General features: G+C 29.7%; 1 protein-coding gene and 1 non-coding gene across 4 annotated transcripts in view; both read right to left on the bottom strand.

The window, feature by feature from the left end:
• Positions 1-5,270: 5,270 nt before the first annotated feature.
• Trnaa-agc (transfer RNA alanine (anticodon AGC)) lies at positions 5,271-5,343 on the bottom strand. The gene has a single exon. It is a non-coding gene; the product is annotated as a tRNA-Ala (tRNA).
• A 4,667-nt stretch (positions 5,344-10,010) lies between these two features.
• The window catches only part of LOC114121572 (probable G-protein coupled receptor No9), a 143,713-nt gene continuing 135,508 nt past the window's right edge, over positions 10,011-18,215 (bottom strand). For all 3 annotated transcript variants that reach the window (XM_050200994.1, XM_050200993.1, XM_050200998.1), the window contains one exon: positions 10,011-12,427. In XM_050200994.1, the coding sequence (XP_050056951.1) occupies positions 10,595-12,427 (1,833 nt within the window). In that variant the 3' untranslated portion in view covers positions 10,011-10,594. The remainder of the gene's footprint in view (positions 12,428-18,215) is intronic.

The following is an 18,215-nucleotide window of genomic DNA, read 5'->3' as shown; positions in this document are numbered from 1 at the left end:
TTTTTTCCTTTGAGAGTAAAATCTTTCTGGATGAATGCCAACTATCGGTACAAAAAATTTAATAAATTAATATATTATGTTAATACGTTAATAAGTTTTGGATAAACTGGTTATACATAATAGCTATAGCCTATAAATAAACTATACATTATTTTAGAGAGGACTTTTGCAACCAATCAGTATATTTAGATAAATCTAACTAAAAATTCAAATAAACAGAATCGAATATTTTGCTTTAATAAAAATGTATTAATTTGAAATTTTTAAGCAAAAAAAAAAAGTAGAATTTTTGAGTAAAAATATATTTTTTATTTTCATTTATTTATATATGTCGGTAATGGGGATTAAAAGCTTATTTAAAGTTCAATATTACTATGGCACCAATTTGGGTATTTTGTAATTCTCCTAAAAAAGGTGTTTTCTTAAGAGGATCTAAAAATTATGTTGTCTTATACCTACTTATTGCTTAAAAAAATTAAATGTTTGGAGTATCATCGACTTTTTAGAATTGAGCACACAACTACGACTATGTTTGGAAAATAATTAATATATTTTGTGCATTTACAATTGGTGGGCGGCAAAACCCGATTACTGGGCGGCAAAACCCGACATGGAGGGTATTGCCGCCCAAATACTTTTTTTCCTAAATTTGGAATAACTCACTAGCAAATTATTTTAAATGCATTTAACCTAGACGTAAAGAAGGATAACAAGTTTATCTATCTAATGAGCTATAAACAGAGGTTCTGGGACCATTTTTGTGATTTTTATAAGAGTTTCTGCTTAGGTGGGCGGCAAATACCGCACTTCCCCTAAATGGTAAAAAATTCAACTCTTAAGTTGTGTATAAAACGATTTTTACAAATTTGACACCACTCATAAAATATTTTCACACTCATTTTTAATTTAATAATGAATTTATTCAAATTTTAACTATAGGAATATGTTAAGAATAATAGTGATTATCAAATCTATAAAAAATTATTTAAATTAGGTTAGCATAGTTATCCTTTTAATATCATATAGGGAGTGTCCTATAGTGATATACAATTTTAATGAAAAATGTGACACTATATATTATATTATGGTAATCATATAATATTATAAAATTATTATTTTTTTTCAACCCGATGTTATAATTTAAAAAAAATGTATTATATCCATATTATTCTTTCTATATTAAATTAGTTAACACAATAATAATTATTAGTACTGATGTAATTTAATTTATTGACTATATTGACTATATAGTGTCAAGTTGTTAAAAATCACACATCACGCCTCGTGGGACTTATCATTTATTATTTAATTAACAATATTTAATCTTTTTTTTTTTTGATTGACACAAGTCAATAGTCTTTATTTTATAGTCCATTTTTGTAATACTTCAATTACTGTCAAAACGTATTAAAAATATAAATGTTTTAATTTATTCTATATAATTTTTCTTTTATTATTTGAAATCATAAAACCAATTTTAGTTTAATGTGGGCTGTGTAATGTAATTTTTTTTAGTAATTACAAAATAAAGGAAATATTTTAATGATACGCTCATATATCATAACTGTATAATTCTTAAGTAGACAATAAACAAACAACGATTAGGATGTTACACGCAGATAACCGTTAATTTCAATAAACATCTTTCATCACTGATGAGAGGGACGATTTTCATTGTAAGGTCATATTGAAACTCATACGTGTTTGTGACAATGTGGCGTAAGACGAGTGACTTATTCATGGGCCACTAGAGATAAGGGATAGCTCAATGAGGGTTTCTACCACCAATGATAAAGCTAAATCTTTGGAAACGCAGAGGCCTTTGATGAGGCCGCCTGCGACTCTGGCCTATTTGACCACATCGACTCTTCTCATCAGTGCATGCGCACTAACCATATCAACCACAACGGATCCGGCGAGCGACAACTGGACCTTTTATTTTTAATGAAATATACCAGTGTTGTATTTATTTGGATATTATAAGCTTTTTAGCCTGAATCACCTTATTAAAACCACGGCATAAAACAAAATATATAGCTTCGAGTAAGGTAAGGTGTATGCGCATTATATAGGTGATCTATAATATTTTTTATAATTTATTTATCAATGTTTTATTACACGCTGTACTTGATATTCTCGAATCAGGATCCTGAGAGTCCTCTGATGATTAGAAGGAATGTAAGAAGTAATGGTAGTAATAGGGATCAGCTTACTTATTATTTTATGTCATATTAGTTATGACATTAGACGGCATCGATGATGCCGCAACTTAGAATTCCAGTATTATAGACCAACTTAGCTCATGCAGTCATTTGTGAGTGGCTAGTAATTTTATTTCAATAACAAAATTTAAATTTGCATACAAACTTAGGTACTTACTTGTATACGAACGAAAGCAGTTATATATGTTTTAACTTTTAATTATTTTTCACCTACCGCTTATATTAATTTTAAGTCCATTTTAATGAGATAATTTTTACGACGGATTATTTCATAATTAGTAGGTACTTAATTGGGACTTTTGACTTGGTGCATCTATTATTAATCCATGTCTTACTAACGCATAATATGCTTAATTTTATATTGAGAATAATTCATTTTACTCTGTTATTTTTAAAATTTAAGTAGATTAAGTTATAGTTAAATTTTAAGGTAAGAATTATTATTTATCTAAATGTAAGCTGCTTTTATTTTTTGTTCGTGAATTATTTGGAATCAAGTTATGATAATTTTAAAATTTAAAATTATAGTGTAAGAATATTTTATTTATTTTATAATATTTACAATTATTTTTTTATAATTAGATAGTATATTATAAATTTTTAAAAATCTTGTGTATGATTTTCACATTATTATTATTGTACCTATTCTTTAAACAAATGAACACGCTAAATCCTAATAGGAACTACATAATATTGAGAAGAAAACAACTACTATGGATCGGTTACCACTGAATAACGGCATAAATTGTCTTAATAATTCTACTCAATAATAAAGGCGGTTGCGGCCCGCATCCCGCAGGTTACTTTTGTATTATTTATTTAACGTTTAGAGTATTTCAATTAATTGCATTTACTCTGCAAATATCATAAATTGTAAAAACTAAATATATTTATAGAAGTGTTGGACATATCTATAAGTATTTTCCCATTTAACTGTATTGATCAATCTTGGTTGGCAAGGTGCTGTAAATATTTTTTTTCAACAAACATACGTATTCATACAACATATAATTCGTAGTGTATTTATACAAAGTGAATCACCAAACATGCTTATTCTTATTGTTCATTTAATAATAAATTTATTTAAATTCAGATTTTTTGAATTATTTTAAATATACTTGGAGAACATTCTTGAGATTGTTTGTACTACTTAAGGAATGCCCTGTAGAGATACCATCTTCTGTTTTTCAATTGAAAATTCCTCTTTTTTTACCGTAAATTATTCAATGAATATTTATTTTTAAATATATTGATCTATCTAATTCAACATGTTCAAACGAGTAGGTTTTTAGTTTTATATTTTTTTATGAAAATAGTCCTTAAAAATAGATTTTGTATCACCATATAGAATCTAGTATTTATACTTGGACCGTTTTTAAAAACTATAAATATTTATGGATTAATATCTAATAGGTAAGTTGTTAAAATTGTTTAATTACCACAGTTTTCGTATATATTTTACCCATTTTATGGATCTTTTATTTTTAGTACACAAAGTTAAATTACTCAAAAGCTACTCGTTAAAATTTTGAATACATAAAAAATAAATATATTTCAAATACAATTATCCACTAAAAATATACTAAATAATACTGATAAGTTAGTCGGATAATACATTAATCAATTTCGTAAAATTATTATATATATTAATTATATTAAATCATAAATTATATATTAAATTTATATTAAATATATATATAATATTATATATATATTAATATACATATTATATATTAGTAGTTTAAATATAAAAGTTTTAAACCATTGTTGATCTAACTATCAATCAATTTAGATTCTAAGTTATGATTGTTAATCCCTTGAAAAATATAGAAACAAAATAATAATAATAAAAAAAATATAGTTAGTTAATAAAATATTAATATAATACTCGTACAGTTTAGAAATTAAATTTATAATAGCCTGAGTTCGAGGATGGGTCTCGAATTATATTAATTATATTAGGTAAGTACTTTTGATTTATTGCACTAGTTACAGGATTTTTGGATACTGGTACTTTTGAAATATTTAATGGGTAATGGATTAAATGCCCTTTGGAAGATTCATGTTGTTGTTAAATTTAGGACATTTTAGAATTGTTGTAAAGGTGGTATAGGATAAGGTGAATTGTTACTAAATCAGTAGGCAAAATCATAGTGAAAAACTTATCAGTTTTGGCACAGTTGTTATGTACTTTGCACCAGCACCGGATTGTTGGCGTTTTGGCGTTCACCAGACGGAATAAACGACAATAGTAATCGTCTAAAGGGAAAATTGCCAAAAATCGAGAGTGGTCTCCATAACGATTCTACTGTGTCGTTTGCTATTTAACTATTTGTAGTTAACTAACTTACATGTCAAAAACTAATCTTGAAAAGCCAATTTATATATTTTAATATTAATATCGTAAACTTTTATGATTGTTTTAAATATAACAATACATTGTGTATATACATTTAAATAATACATACACAATTATAAAAATTATATATTTTGTACAAAGTTTATTTTTGTTAGTAATTTTCTATGTATACAACAATGTATTTTTATTTCTTTAATTTTCGTAATAACTATTAAATATAAAGTAAAATATAATTATAATTTTTTATTTAATAAATTCAAGTTTTCATTTTTTATTGTTTTCATAGTTTCATACTGAATTTATGTAAGAAATCGATTTATTTGTTTTAGATTCTGCAGAGTCAAGCAATGGTATATTATATTTAGTTTTATATAAATATGTTTTTGTTTTTATGTACAGTGTACATTATTGTACATGATAAGAAATCGATAAAATACATTGATTTTCTTTGATTTAACTTAAGAGTTATATTTTGTAGCAAATTGAATCTAGCTAAAACTTTAAGGGAAGGGGGTAGATAAAAAATAAAATATATGTCCAGTATTCATAATATGAGATAAATACCTGATATATAAATAGGAAATTAAAAAATAGTGTTTTTTTTATTAAATATTTGTATAAAGCTGTTATTTAATTAAAATTTAATTCAAAATTAATACTATTTTGCGAATAAAAAAAAAAATTAACCTTGGAGGCGCCGGGCATCGATCCCGGTACCTCTCGCATGCTAAGCGAGCGCTCTACCATCTGAGCTACGCCCCCAGATGAAAGTAGCTAACTATAGCATGATTATTTGAAAGACCAGAATTTATTGAGTTTATATCGGTATTCAATGCTATATCGTGACGCAAGCTAAATAAAAACATGTACAATGGTAGCCTAAAATTGTTTAACTTTTTGTTTGTTACCGTTAAATAAAAAAAATATTATAATAATTGTAAATTCAGTACATTGTAAATTGTAATATTAAGCATTTGTTTATTAAAATATACTGTAGAATATAGATTATGATTACGAAATTTGTTACTATTTTTATTACTTTAAGAATTTTAGTAATATTATATTGTGTTTTATAGTTATATAATTAAATTACGAGCCTGATGATAACTTTAACGTGATTTTTTGGAACTGTTAAGTTATGCACCTACAAATTGAATGTCCGGAGTAATGTACACTTGTACTGACTGTACTATAATTTATAAGCCTATAGTTGGAAATTGGATAGTCTATTAATATAGCGATATAACAAAAAAAAAGTCTGTTTGAGTAACCGTTTACAGTTGAAATTTTATTGCCTGGTGACTACGATGCCGATGATATTGTCGCTGACAATTTTTAAATATTAATTACTACATTATCTATATTGAAAACAAGATTATGATACAGACATAGAGTTCACGTTGTATACCTCCATCGAATTAATAGAGTTTACTATGTTTTGTAACTTTCAATGAACAGAAATTGCAAAAAAATAAAATTAATGCAAGCAACTTGCTATTAATACAAATGAGGTAATATTGGCCAATTACAATACATAAGAGGTTATATTAATTATATTATGTGTCATTTTGTTTGTTTGTTTGTTTATTTATTTATTTTTCTTGGCTGTACATTGAATGTTTTACCATATTACTACATATATCAATAATTATTTTACAATAAATGTTTCATTATTAATTATGTTTATTATGATAAATTATTAATTTTCATTAATCGTCTTTATATTACAATATTAATTTTGGTAAAATAATATATATTTGTTTTTAAAGTTAATTGTTAATTATTTATTGTGCATAATATTGTGTGTACATTTTTTTGTTTTTAATTAAAACGTTTTACATTACTATACAATAATATTATAATATAAATGAATATATCTATACATCTACTCATACTTATTTTACCTAACGTCGCACTCCCGTTAAAAGTACTGTAGTGGATTCTGATGAATTAAAAAGTGGCGTGATCGCATATGCTGAAATTGATAAGATAAACCAATTTGTTGCTAGATTAAAGTTTATGATGTGTACTTTTATACTATCAGACACATAGCCTGAGAATTAACGATTTTTTTCCACAACGTCATATAATGGGTGTACTGACAGCTGACTGTATTGAAAGTGAAAGTATTCTTTTATATAATATATATATGATTTTCAAAATAAGATGTCATTTAAATTACATACTATTGATCAAAATTGTACCTTTTTTAGTTAAAAGTTAAATATCATTTACAAATGAACAATTTAATGTACAATTCTGTAGATGTTTTACAAATACTTAATTTTATGAATGTAAAACAACAACTTCTTAAATATTGATAGTATTATTATATATTATATAATATTATAATAGGTAAATATACTTATTATTGAAAATCTATCATTTTTGCTGTTATATGACGTGTTTACTGTATACAATATAACATCATTGATCATACCTATATTGTAAAATATGATTAATACATTTTTATTTTTTATTTGTATATACCTACAAATTATTAGAATATTAAATAAAAATATGGTACTATTTAAAATTAATCAGATTTAATCGACTTAAGTTAGGGGCAAGTAAATTTATAATCAAATTTATATTTTCAATAACACTGATTATAACACTGGTAGTTAGTCAGTTAGAATATACGTGTTATAAAAATAGTTTTAACATTTAAATGACGTTTTATAGATACTTCAGTGTTATTTTTTTTAAATAAATAATAAATGTGATGTATTAAATAATGGTTTTCTCGTTATTTTCAATATTTACACACTTACCGTTTTCACCGCAAAATTCTTATTAATTCTTAGTACTAAGTATACGATAGATTGTAGACTGTAGTATTTGAACTTACTAGTTGATGATGATTATAGGAACCACGATTTCATTATTAAGAAAATAATGAATTGAAAATGACAGAACACACCACAGGCAATTAATTGTTTTATATAGACACTAGACAGATACTGCATCGTTAATATATTATAAACGTGTTTATGGTTATATTAACTATGTCATGTTGCATGCGACATTTATTTACCTACGCAAAATAAACATTGTAATTAAAATAATTTAATTTTAAACATGAAATCAATAAAAAATCTATTTTTTATATGATAATTTTGAATGCAATAGTAATAAATTCAAATTGTTTACACCTTTAAACCATAATGTTTACATAATAATTTATATTAACTTAGGAATTGATTTTATAGCGTTATAATTATTTTGTATTTGTCAATCGTAAATTAATATAAGATATTTATTAACTATTGCCAACAAATATTGTCAAAAGCATTTTTAAATGCTGAAAATCGTCGAAATTGAAACATGAGTGAAAGACTATAAATAAAACACAAAAACCAATAAAAGATACATAAAAAAAAAATCAAAAGAACTGAAAATAAATAAAAAGAATTGTATGCTGTTGATAATATATATATAGAATATAATAGAAGCCATTTATTAGAAACACTTTTGGAGGAAGATGAAATGTGTCAATCAACCGATTGTTTTTAATAAGCGATTGGATTATCAGTTTATATGTTGTGTAAAATATTATTTATCTATCGATGTCTGTTTTGTTGCATCAAATAACTTGATGATCACGTTTTCATAAGAATAGTGTTGCTCATTAAACCTTAAACACCATTAAGTTCGCACGACGAAGCTGTACTGAAAGTTATAACGATAACAGTAAAAAACGTGTGGTAGGTACTGTACTAACGAATTACGATAAAAAAACAGTAAAAATAAGTGAAATTAAATGGTCAAATAGAATTCAACATCGATCCGTAACTACACTATTAAAGATAATATTATGTAGTTCATGCAGTAGTAGTATTATAGTATAGTACCTTGGCTCTAATTGTTTCAAATAACCGATAACGTGTTGTTTTAATAATGTGATTCTATCAATTATTCGTGTTCCCAATAAGCGGCTTTTAGTGTATTATTATTATTATTTTTTTTTTAATTTATAGCATTGGAACTGGAAAATCATCTATGACTCCAGTAGATGGATTAAATCGATCGCAAGAGTCGTATTAAATATGAAAAGATTCAAAATTGCATTTTGAATATTGAATAACAAACCTATTATCATGTCGTTAAAACGAAGATAGCCGATGGACAGAATTAATATTCTACCGAATAACTTGCAGTATTCATACCGTAGTAAACGCAAATGTGACATCGATCACAAATAGATAGTGTCTTTAATTGAGACAAATTAAAACAAGTTTACTATGCCAATTTTTTTTATTTGCTTAGGTACATGTTTTATTAATTGACAAAAATCGTCTTTTATTTTATATGGTTTATATTAATATTGTTGTGCACTTAAATTATATTTGTATATTTATAAATACCTGACATTTTATGTTCACTTAACATAGGATAACCTAACATAGGATGGATATTTAAGATATAGGACGATATAATAATTTATTTAACATAATATTGAGTAAAAACTAAAAATATAACTTTATGCATAAATTTAAAAAAAAAACATTTAATGACTTAATTTAAGACATTAATTAATAATAATGAAATTATTTGATTATTATTAAATTACTAGTTTGTTTTGGACGAATTTTTGTTCCACTTACAGTTATTTATTTTTTTTAAATGTATATTGACATCCATTAATATTAATTCAAATTAAACTCAAACCTAATCATTGACTGCTTGATTTGGTTATTTAATATTTTTCAAATGTGATATTATATTTTGTACAATGTTTTTAATATTTATTCAATAATATTAATACTTAATATATTATTATTATTCATTATAGAATTTCTTCTTCTAAGCTTATTGCTGAATAATCTTTTTTTTTGATTTTGATTCAAATCAAATCCATTTTACTGAGTAAATTTTGGATGAAACACTTTTTCTTTCACAAAAAATCAAATAATGTTTTGGTCTATGCCCAAATGTTGCTAAATAAAACACTTACAAGAATAATAACTTATTCGGTTTGTAATTTTAGAAAAGCATTACATTTTGTTAGGTATTAAAGTAGGTATATACTTGTAGTTAGACGTGATTTAACGTCATAGGTTTCAAATAATTTTTAAGAATATTATACAAGATCTGACAATAGTCTACTGCATGTATGCGTGTTTCGTTTTAAATTATCGTCTGAATCTATGGCGCTATTATTTTTATATGTTTTTGAATTTCACGAATTCAGTGATAAATTAAAATATCCTACGAAAATATGAATTTTTATAGTCGTTTATGCCGATTTTCAATATCTGTTATTATTTAAATGGAAAGATGATATTAATATATATATGTATAGGTACATTACATATATAAATCATGATCGTTATAGCCTTTGAAAGTGCTGTTATCGTAAACCTTTGTTTTAGAAGCGAGGAAGTTGATATCACACTATTCATACGCATAAAAAAAATATTTTGAAATAATACCACAAACTCAATTATTATTCATATATATGTGCTATAATATTATTATATATTATATAAACTGAGAGTGAGTCGATGTCTTGTGTGTCGTATATGTTTATTCGTAATATTATTATAATATCATAATAAATTGGACGATCGGTCGGTAAATCACTAAGCAAAATAACTCGTGTTTGTAGTACCACGGTCGTCTTAAGTTATAAACGATACTAAAATACAACATATTGATGTTTAACACATAATAATATTATATAAGGATAAAACATGTCAGTAAACATAATAATAATATGTAATTACACAATGCGTATTATATTAATAATAATAATAATAATAATGAGTGGGTAACGGAAACACATATAACTTTATCGTATATAATAATAATAATAATAATCATCTTACATTAGTGTATATTATATTATTTTGTATATAATAGTTATAATAATAATAATAATAATTAATAATGCAAAAACAATGGTTGCACAGAGCAGCAGGAGTCGTCATATACCCACGTCGTAACGCAGGATATATTTTCGTAGTAACGTCGTTACAGCGGCGCGCGAGTGCCGCTCGCTCAGTGGCCATCACCTGTCGTCCGAACACGGCTCGTTGAGCGGTTCGCTGTCGGAGTACTGGAGCAGGCGCATGCTGCGCGTGCTGCACTCGTCGGAACCGACGGCCCCGACCACGGAACCCGCCACTATGTACCTGTTCCGGGGCGACGCGCTGCCGCCGCCGTGGCCACCGACGCCCAGCTGCGAACCGTCCGATCCCTTGCGGCGGCCGTAGTCGGCGACGGTAAGTCCGCCGCCGCCCATGCCGGCCGTCGAGTCGCTGGCGGACGCCCAACAGCACCACCGGCATATGATCCGCTTGAACGCGAACCGGAAGTCCTTGCTGAACAGCGCGTAGATCATGGGGTTGATGGCGCTGTTGCAGTAGCCCAGCCAGAACATGACGGAGAACAAGGTGGGCTGTATGCACGTCGGACAGAAAGCCCGGACCAGGTACATGGTGAAGAAGGGTAGCCAGCACACGATGAAACCGCCGACGATTATCCCCAGGGTCTTGGCCGCCTTGGTCTCCATCCTGAACCGCTTCACCTGGGCCTTGATGTTCCGCTTGCCGCCGCCCACCATCTTGGACGCGAACTTGGACGACTTGCTGTTCGTAGGTCCGAGCAAGCCGACTCGCGCCAGTCCGCCGCCGTCACTCGCGCCGCTAACGCCACCCGCACTTCCGCCACCGCCGCCGCCGCCGGTGGACTCGTCGTACGACGGCGACGGCGACAGTTGGTCCTTGACGGACGCCACGGAACAGGAAGCGGGTCGGCCGTGCTGGTGGTGTTGGACGTGTTCGCCCGGGGACGACGTCGTCTGCAACAGGAGACGCGAATGCGGCGAGGCCGTGTCGCCGGCGCTGCACCGGCGGTGTTCCTTCCGGCTTCCCCCGGCCACGCGCAGCTGACACGCCGAAGAGTCGACCGTCGACCGGACGGTGGCCGCCCGCTGGTGTTGGTACGTCTCGTTGGCCGTGTAGTGGACGGCGTACAGCGGACTGGAGCTGGTCGGCGACGTGGTGGACGAAAACGAGCTCCGCGACTTTTGGCTGAGCGTCTCGGGCGGCGAGTTGCCGTTGGCGTCAACCGTGGTGACGGTGGCCACGGCCGCTGCCGCCGCGGCGGCGCTTATGCAGTCCGAGCTGGGGTAGCTGACGCTGATCTTGATCCGCTCGTGGTTGCTGCGGCGGACGGACGGTCGCCGACTGTTCGGAGGCCGGTTCACGTCCGGCGACCCGCCGCCGCCCGGACCGTTGGGGGCGCCGGTGGAGGGGGTGGCGGCGTGCTTGAGCGACGAACCGCGGCCGCGGTGTATGCGCAACGTGAGCCGTTGTTCGTCGAACCGGTTGCCGAACGTCCGGCGGCTGCGCATCGTCCGGAATCCCTGGTTGATGGCCCGCGTCGTGTGAACGGCGGCTTTGTAGATGCGCCAGTAGAAGAACAACATGACGAACATCGGTATGTAGAACGAGCCGAGCGCCGAGTACACGACGTACCACTTGTTGTTGGGCAGCTCGCATATCCACGGGCACGATTGCGGAAGCGCGTCCTGCTGCGGCCGCCCGGTGCCGTTCCGGTACAGCTCGTTCCGGATCAGCACCGTGGACGCTTCGGCGGGTATGTGGGTGTCGCGCCAGCCGACCAGCGGCGGCAGGCATATGACGAAGCTCAGCACCCACACGATCACCACCAGCACCTTGGCCCGGAAACTGGTCATCAGGCTCGGGTACTGCACCGGCCGGGTGACGGCCAGGTACCGGTCCAGCGATATGGCGCACAGGTTAAGGATGCTGGCCGTGCACATCCACACGTCCACGGCTAGCCACACGGAACACAGGTAGTCGCCGAACAGCCACACCTGCAACGTCACATCACACACGCAAGATCAGTATAATGATTTATGTTTTCACGATTTTGAAATAATATATGATATTATACGGGGTCAGATTAGTAAATTATTCCCTCCTCGCGCACCCACTCAACAACACTGAAATAGTGCCGCCAAACTTTTAGTATTACGCAGTGCGATATGATTTTTTGGCTTATGGAATGTTAAGAATAATTACTATTCTGCAGAAATAATTATCTACTTTTAATTTTTTGACTTACTATTATTTTAAACGTTTGTAATAGTTGTGATCCTAGTAAATTAATATTAGTATCCTAAGTATTTATTAATACATATGCACGAGGTTGATGTGTAATATGTATCACACGTTGTTGGGAAGTATTTGAAGAATGTGTTACTGTAAACGAAAATATTTTAGTGCAGAAATGAGTGTTTGCGCCTTTACTCTTTGTAATACTAACTCTTCGTTTTTTACCGCCACCTATCTCTATCGTTCAAGTGATAAAAATATTTTATTTATTTATTTATGTTTTCATTCCAGATGTTCAGGATACCAGTCATAATAATATGTATATAAATAATACTTCTCGAATCTCTTGGTTATATCGCACATTACACTACCAGCGACACTGTAGCTAGTATTTTTTTATTTTATTTTTTTATGACATGACATTTTATCATTTCCTTGTCCAAAAGCTCACTTAAAAATAAATTTAATAACCATTCATAATGTAATACTGAATAAAATACTTTATACATCTTATTTTATTTTCATATAGATAAAACCAACCAGAATATGGGCTTATGGGAAATTATGGGATTATCTTCTTATCGGGTCAATTATTTTTATTGCAATCTGTTCAACGTCGAGATCTCGTTTTTTCAATACATCTATAACAACTGAATCAATCTGTATAATATAACAGGTCAATAGTTTCATTGTGACAACTTAACCGTGTTGTAATTAAAACGGTCGGACCGTTATTTCTCAAATTGACATCTAAGAATTTGTTTTGTTCGTCTTAATCTTAATTTAAGTAAGTCGAATGCGCATGTTACGTGGATAGTTGAGAAGTAGTTGTCACTGTTGTACTAAAAACAAAATATCTTATTTGTTCGCCGATAACAGCACGGCATTTCGTTTCAAAGAATTCTACACGCCAATGTAACAAAATTGTCTATTCACCGCGCCGACCAACTGATAATATAAAATTATAATTAATAAAAAATAGTATAATAATATAATTTAATCCTTGAGTCAAAATTTAAAATAATAATAAGGATATTAACACTAGAATAATGAAATCCTAACATTATATTATAATATTTTATTTATTTTAAATTTAGTTAACTATTTATTTGTACACGCATGACTATTGTGGCATTTAGAGATGCACGCTACTCTAAACTTATTTCTACAAACACAGAACATTTATGAATGTATAACACAATACATGTATATGAACATTGCTTATTTTGAATCGAGCAGCAATTTATATTTGACATGAATAGACCGAACCAAGACGAAAGATAAAATATCGCTCGAGCGACCCAGCGTTAATGGTAAACGGTAATCATATTTTGTATAATTTGAAACATTAACGAAGTGAAGACAAATAATGTATAAAAATAAGTATAGTTAAAGTATAAATTATGTAAATTACCCATACTTTTTAGTTATTTTTATAAATTATTGCATTTTATTGCTTCAGCCTATGTAGGTAAAAAATAAAAATAATAAAATACTAATATGGAACATTTTAGCTGATGCCGTGTATTCCATAAATGTATTTTAACACGTTTTTAGACCTATAATAGTGAAGGAGGGTTTTTGTAAATTAAATTGTTGCTGTAAATGTTTGACTCAAATAGTATCTAAGACACATATAAATTCAATAAAAATATATAATTGAATAATACGTATATAAAGATAAAATATAGTTCATGATTATATAATACAAGTTAAAAAATCGTCGATAAAATGAATACAAACTCAGAGTCAGAAGTAAATTATTCCATATTATAAAGATGATACATGTCTGATGTTAAGCGTGTACTTGTACACGCTTCGATAGAGTGATACAACATCTCAGATATAGGTAGTGAAATACAAATTGCATCTAATTGCAATATACATTTTGATCTGATTGTATCATCATGTTTTTTTAATGAGTATCTCTGATCTTGCCTGACAGTCTAACCTAATCAGAGGAAGGTTACAATATTGTTTTGTATATTATAATTTTGTTCTTTAGACTCGTTGATGTGAATAATAATGAGTAAAGAAGATGTAGCGATTAATGCATTGTTTTTTGTATGTTGAGCTTAAGTTAATCTATTGTGTAAATAAACTCCTAGGTTTTTAGTTTGATTTTGAATTGGTATGTGTATGAATAGGGGACAATCATTTATATTAAGAATACAATTTATTTGAACTAATTTGTTTTCGACTATTATAATTGTTTGTTCAAATTTAGTTCTGATTTGAGTGGTATCGAATGTCATGAACATTAACGTTTTTGTCTTTTTTTGATGCTAATATGGCTGTAATTGTTAAACATGTTACTAATAGTACTTTATGTTGGAGTTTGTTTGGTTTAATATTTAATTCTTAATAGCGTAAATAAAAATATATTTGTTTGTGGAGTTTGTAATACTGTTTATCAAACTACAATCACTATACTAATATACGATTTTGTATGATTATTGAATTAACATATTTTTATTTATTTAATATTTTACACACATATATTATAATTTTTTGTAAGAATATATGCGCAGTTGTTAATAAATTGTTTATGTCAAATTATAATTGTATGGCATTATGTTATAATCGAATAATTTTATGTTTTTGCTCTGTATACTATGTAATAATTGAATATATTGAGCAAACTGTTGTCAGTGTCTCGTATCTTTTGTTTTTATCTTGATACATAATCTCGCATCTCGTAGCTATATATAATATAAACATAAAACAAAAGTATCTTGTATCGTGTGACAATGAGATACTTTTTTTCGATATCTCATCCGACCCTTTAACGCGTCGACAGAGTAATGCCACCACTGCAATTATCGCGACACCGACTTGTCACGTTTATCGACAGCCTTTTCGTATATCTCGTGAATTCAAAAACGTCCATTGAATCAGAAAGCTTTTGTAACGGGAACCTTTATATATATATATATATATATATATGTGCGTATTATTATACCAGCCGAGCAGAACGTCCGCCTACTCTACTACTCAGTCCTATGTGGACTATAAAAGGTCAAACGCATTGGCCATTGACAGATATAGAATAACAAAACTTTTCGTTTAGCCAGATAGTTTTATTATTATATACGAGACACGTTATTTGTCGGTGATCAGTCAATTTCACGTTTAGAAACTTTGGCAGACTTTATACACACTCACGATTTTCCCGTCGCCGTGGTCGTCATACCACTCCATATACATGCTAAAATGTAGTCCGGGAACAATAAAATATAAACTCGGCCAACGATGCACTGTGTATGTGAGTGTAGAGGCAACTGTAAGCGGCGTCAGTAGAACGGTCGATCGAACAAAAAAGTTACCAAAATAACTATGATGACTCGATACGGCGGTGAGTCTTGGATTTCGGCTGCAATAACAGATATATAAAAACTGGACATTGACTATATCAAGCGCTACCCTGAACTTTTTGACAAGTATGGATAAAATATCATTTTTTCTTTAAAAGATGCTTTCAATTTTGATATTTTAGGTTTTTCTTTAGTATATTGTGAATTTATTTAAAAAAATTTAATAGTGTATAAACCATTATACCTTTGGCCATATTGTGGTATAGTGCATGACTGCTCTAGAGAACCTTTAAGTTAGGAGAGTATTGAGATATCTAATCACGATGATATAGAACATATGATACGAGCATGTATGGCTGATAATAAAAATCGGATTACATTTTGTTCAATTTCAAAAAATTGTTCATTTCATCGAACAATTGGATGTAGCTCTTATAAAGTTTTTTTTTTTTAGATTGAACCAACAATTTTACTAAGTATTGGATATTGGTATATCAAATTTGTCATCAATTAACAACGGAAAACGATCTGAGACATAATCTAAAGTTAAGGAAATTGAAAAACGCTAAATTGCCTGCAGCATTTGTCAAGTTGCTGTGAATTTTCTATAATCGGAGATTGCTAAAAAAAATAAAATTATTGCCAATTATACGATTTAAATAAAAAAAAAAAAAAAAATACAAATGCAACGTGAACGTCAAACTATAATTGTAGAAAAAATTATCAAGTGGTAGATAAATACAGTACTAATGTACTTTTAGATCTTAATTTAAATTTATTTTTAACAGGAACAGAAAAAAGAACAATTAATGATTTTGAAATTAAGTAATTAATTATAACACGAATACCAAAAGTTGATAAAGGACCTAAAGATCCACCAAACATAATTTATGTAATCGTGGAACAAAAACTTAAATTATTGCATTAATTTGGAACAAGATATGGTTTATTTAAAAGATGGTTCAGAAATGAATACTTGAAAAAATCGACATCTCAGTTTGTCACAATTGTTCAAATTGATAAAAACATTAAATTTTCAGCTCAAAAAATTCAGGAGGATATGGATTTTTGTTTTATTTTGCTAAAGAAAAATCCTTGTGAATCAAGTAGGTAGGTATGTAAGTCTTATATCATGCTCAATAGGTAACACTGTTATTTCTAAAATATAATATAACTTGTTCACTATTTTTATATTTTTGTCATAAAACAATATAGACAATGAAAGTTAATCATGTTATAATATAATTAATTACTAAATAACATTAAAAAAAAATATTATATTTTTATAATAATTAGCATATATTATAGATATATTAACTATTTCGTGAAATGGACGTCCATATAATGTATTTTCGTTAAAATTCACTATCTGGATATTCAGCTTGTGAAATAAATGATTTCACCACGTGAAGGTGAAATACATCTAACATATATGTATATTAAAATAATTGACATAATTTGGTGTTAACTTTAATAATTTGGTATTTAAAATTATACCGGATGTATTAAAATGAATAAATCTTTTTTTTATGTATAATTATTATTATTATTTATTTTCATAAAATACTAGGCAAAGTATCAAAGTTTAATTACATACTAATAAATAAATAAATTTAATTTTTGTATCAATAAAAAACATAGTTAATATAATAAAAATACGCAAATATTATTGTCACATAATGAAGTTCCACTATTATATAAAATATATACGAGTATCATATTTTAAAAGTTAAATACAATGCGCGTTTATGCACTAGAATAAAGTATCTAAGGTTCTGAGGTTATTTAAATAGTAAGGTACATAAAAAACATAATTAAATATAATCGGTCAATAACGCTTTCGTTCAAAAACAAAAACAATAATATTAAAAATTATAATGAAAAACATAATTTAATATAATATTTAAGTCGATTAATGTTTAAATTAATTAATTTTTAAACAACCTAAATACTTTATTATTTAATTTTTTTATTACAAAGCTCTTGTAAATAAAATAGTTTTTTAAAATGATAATTTATTTTAATAATTAACTTTAATAATTTTAATATAAATCATTTGGTTGTTAAATATAATTATGAAAATGGTTTGTGTTTATTGGCCACCTGGTAAAATATAAAATAATACTAGGAATTTATAATGAAAATTCTATTTAAATTTTAATTTATATTAAAATTCTAATAATTTTATTTAAAACTTTAAAGCCATTTTTTATGATTACATCTTATTATATCT

This window comes from Aphis gossypii, chromosome 1, assembly GCF_020184175.1.
Source record: "Aphis gossypii isolate Hap1 chromosome 1, ASM2018417v2, whole genome shotgun sequence".
Taxonomy (NCBI): Eukaryota; Metazoa; Arthropoda; class Insecta; order Hemiptera; family Aphididae; genus Aphis; species Aphis gossypii.
This window is presented reverse-complemented; position numbering and strand designations above follow the sequence as displayed.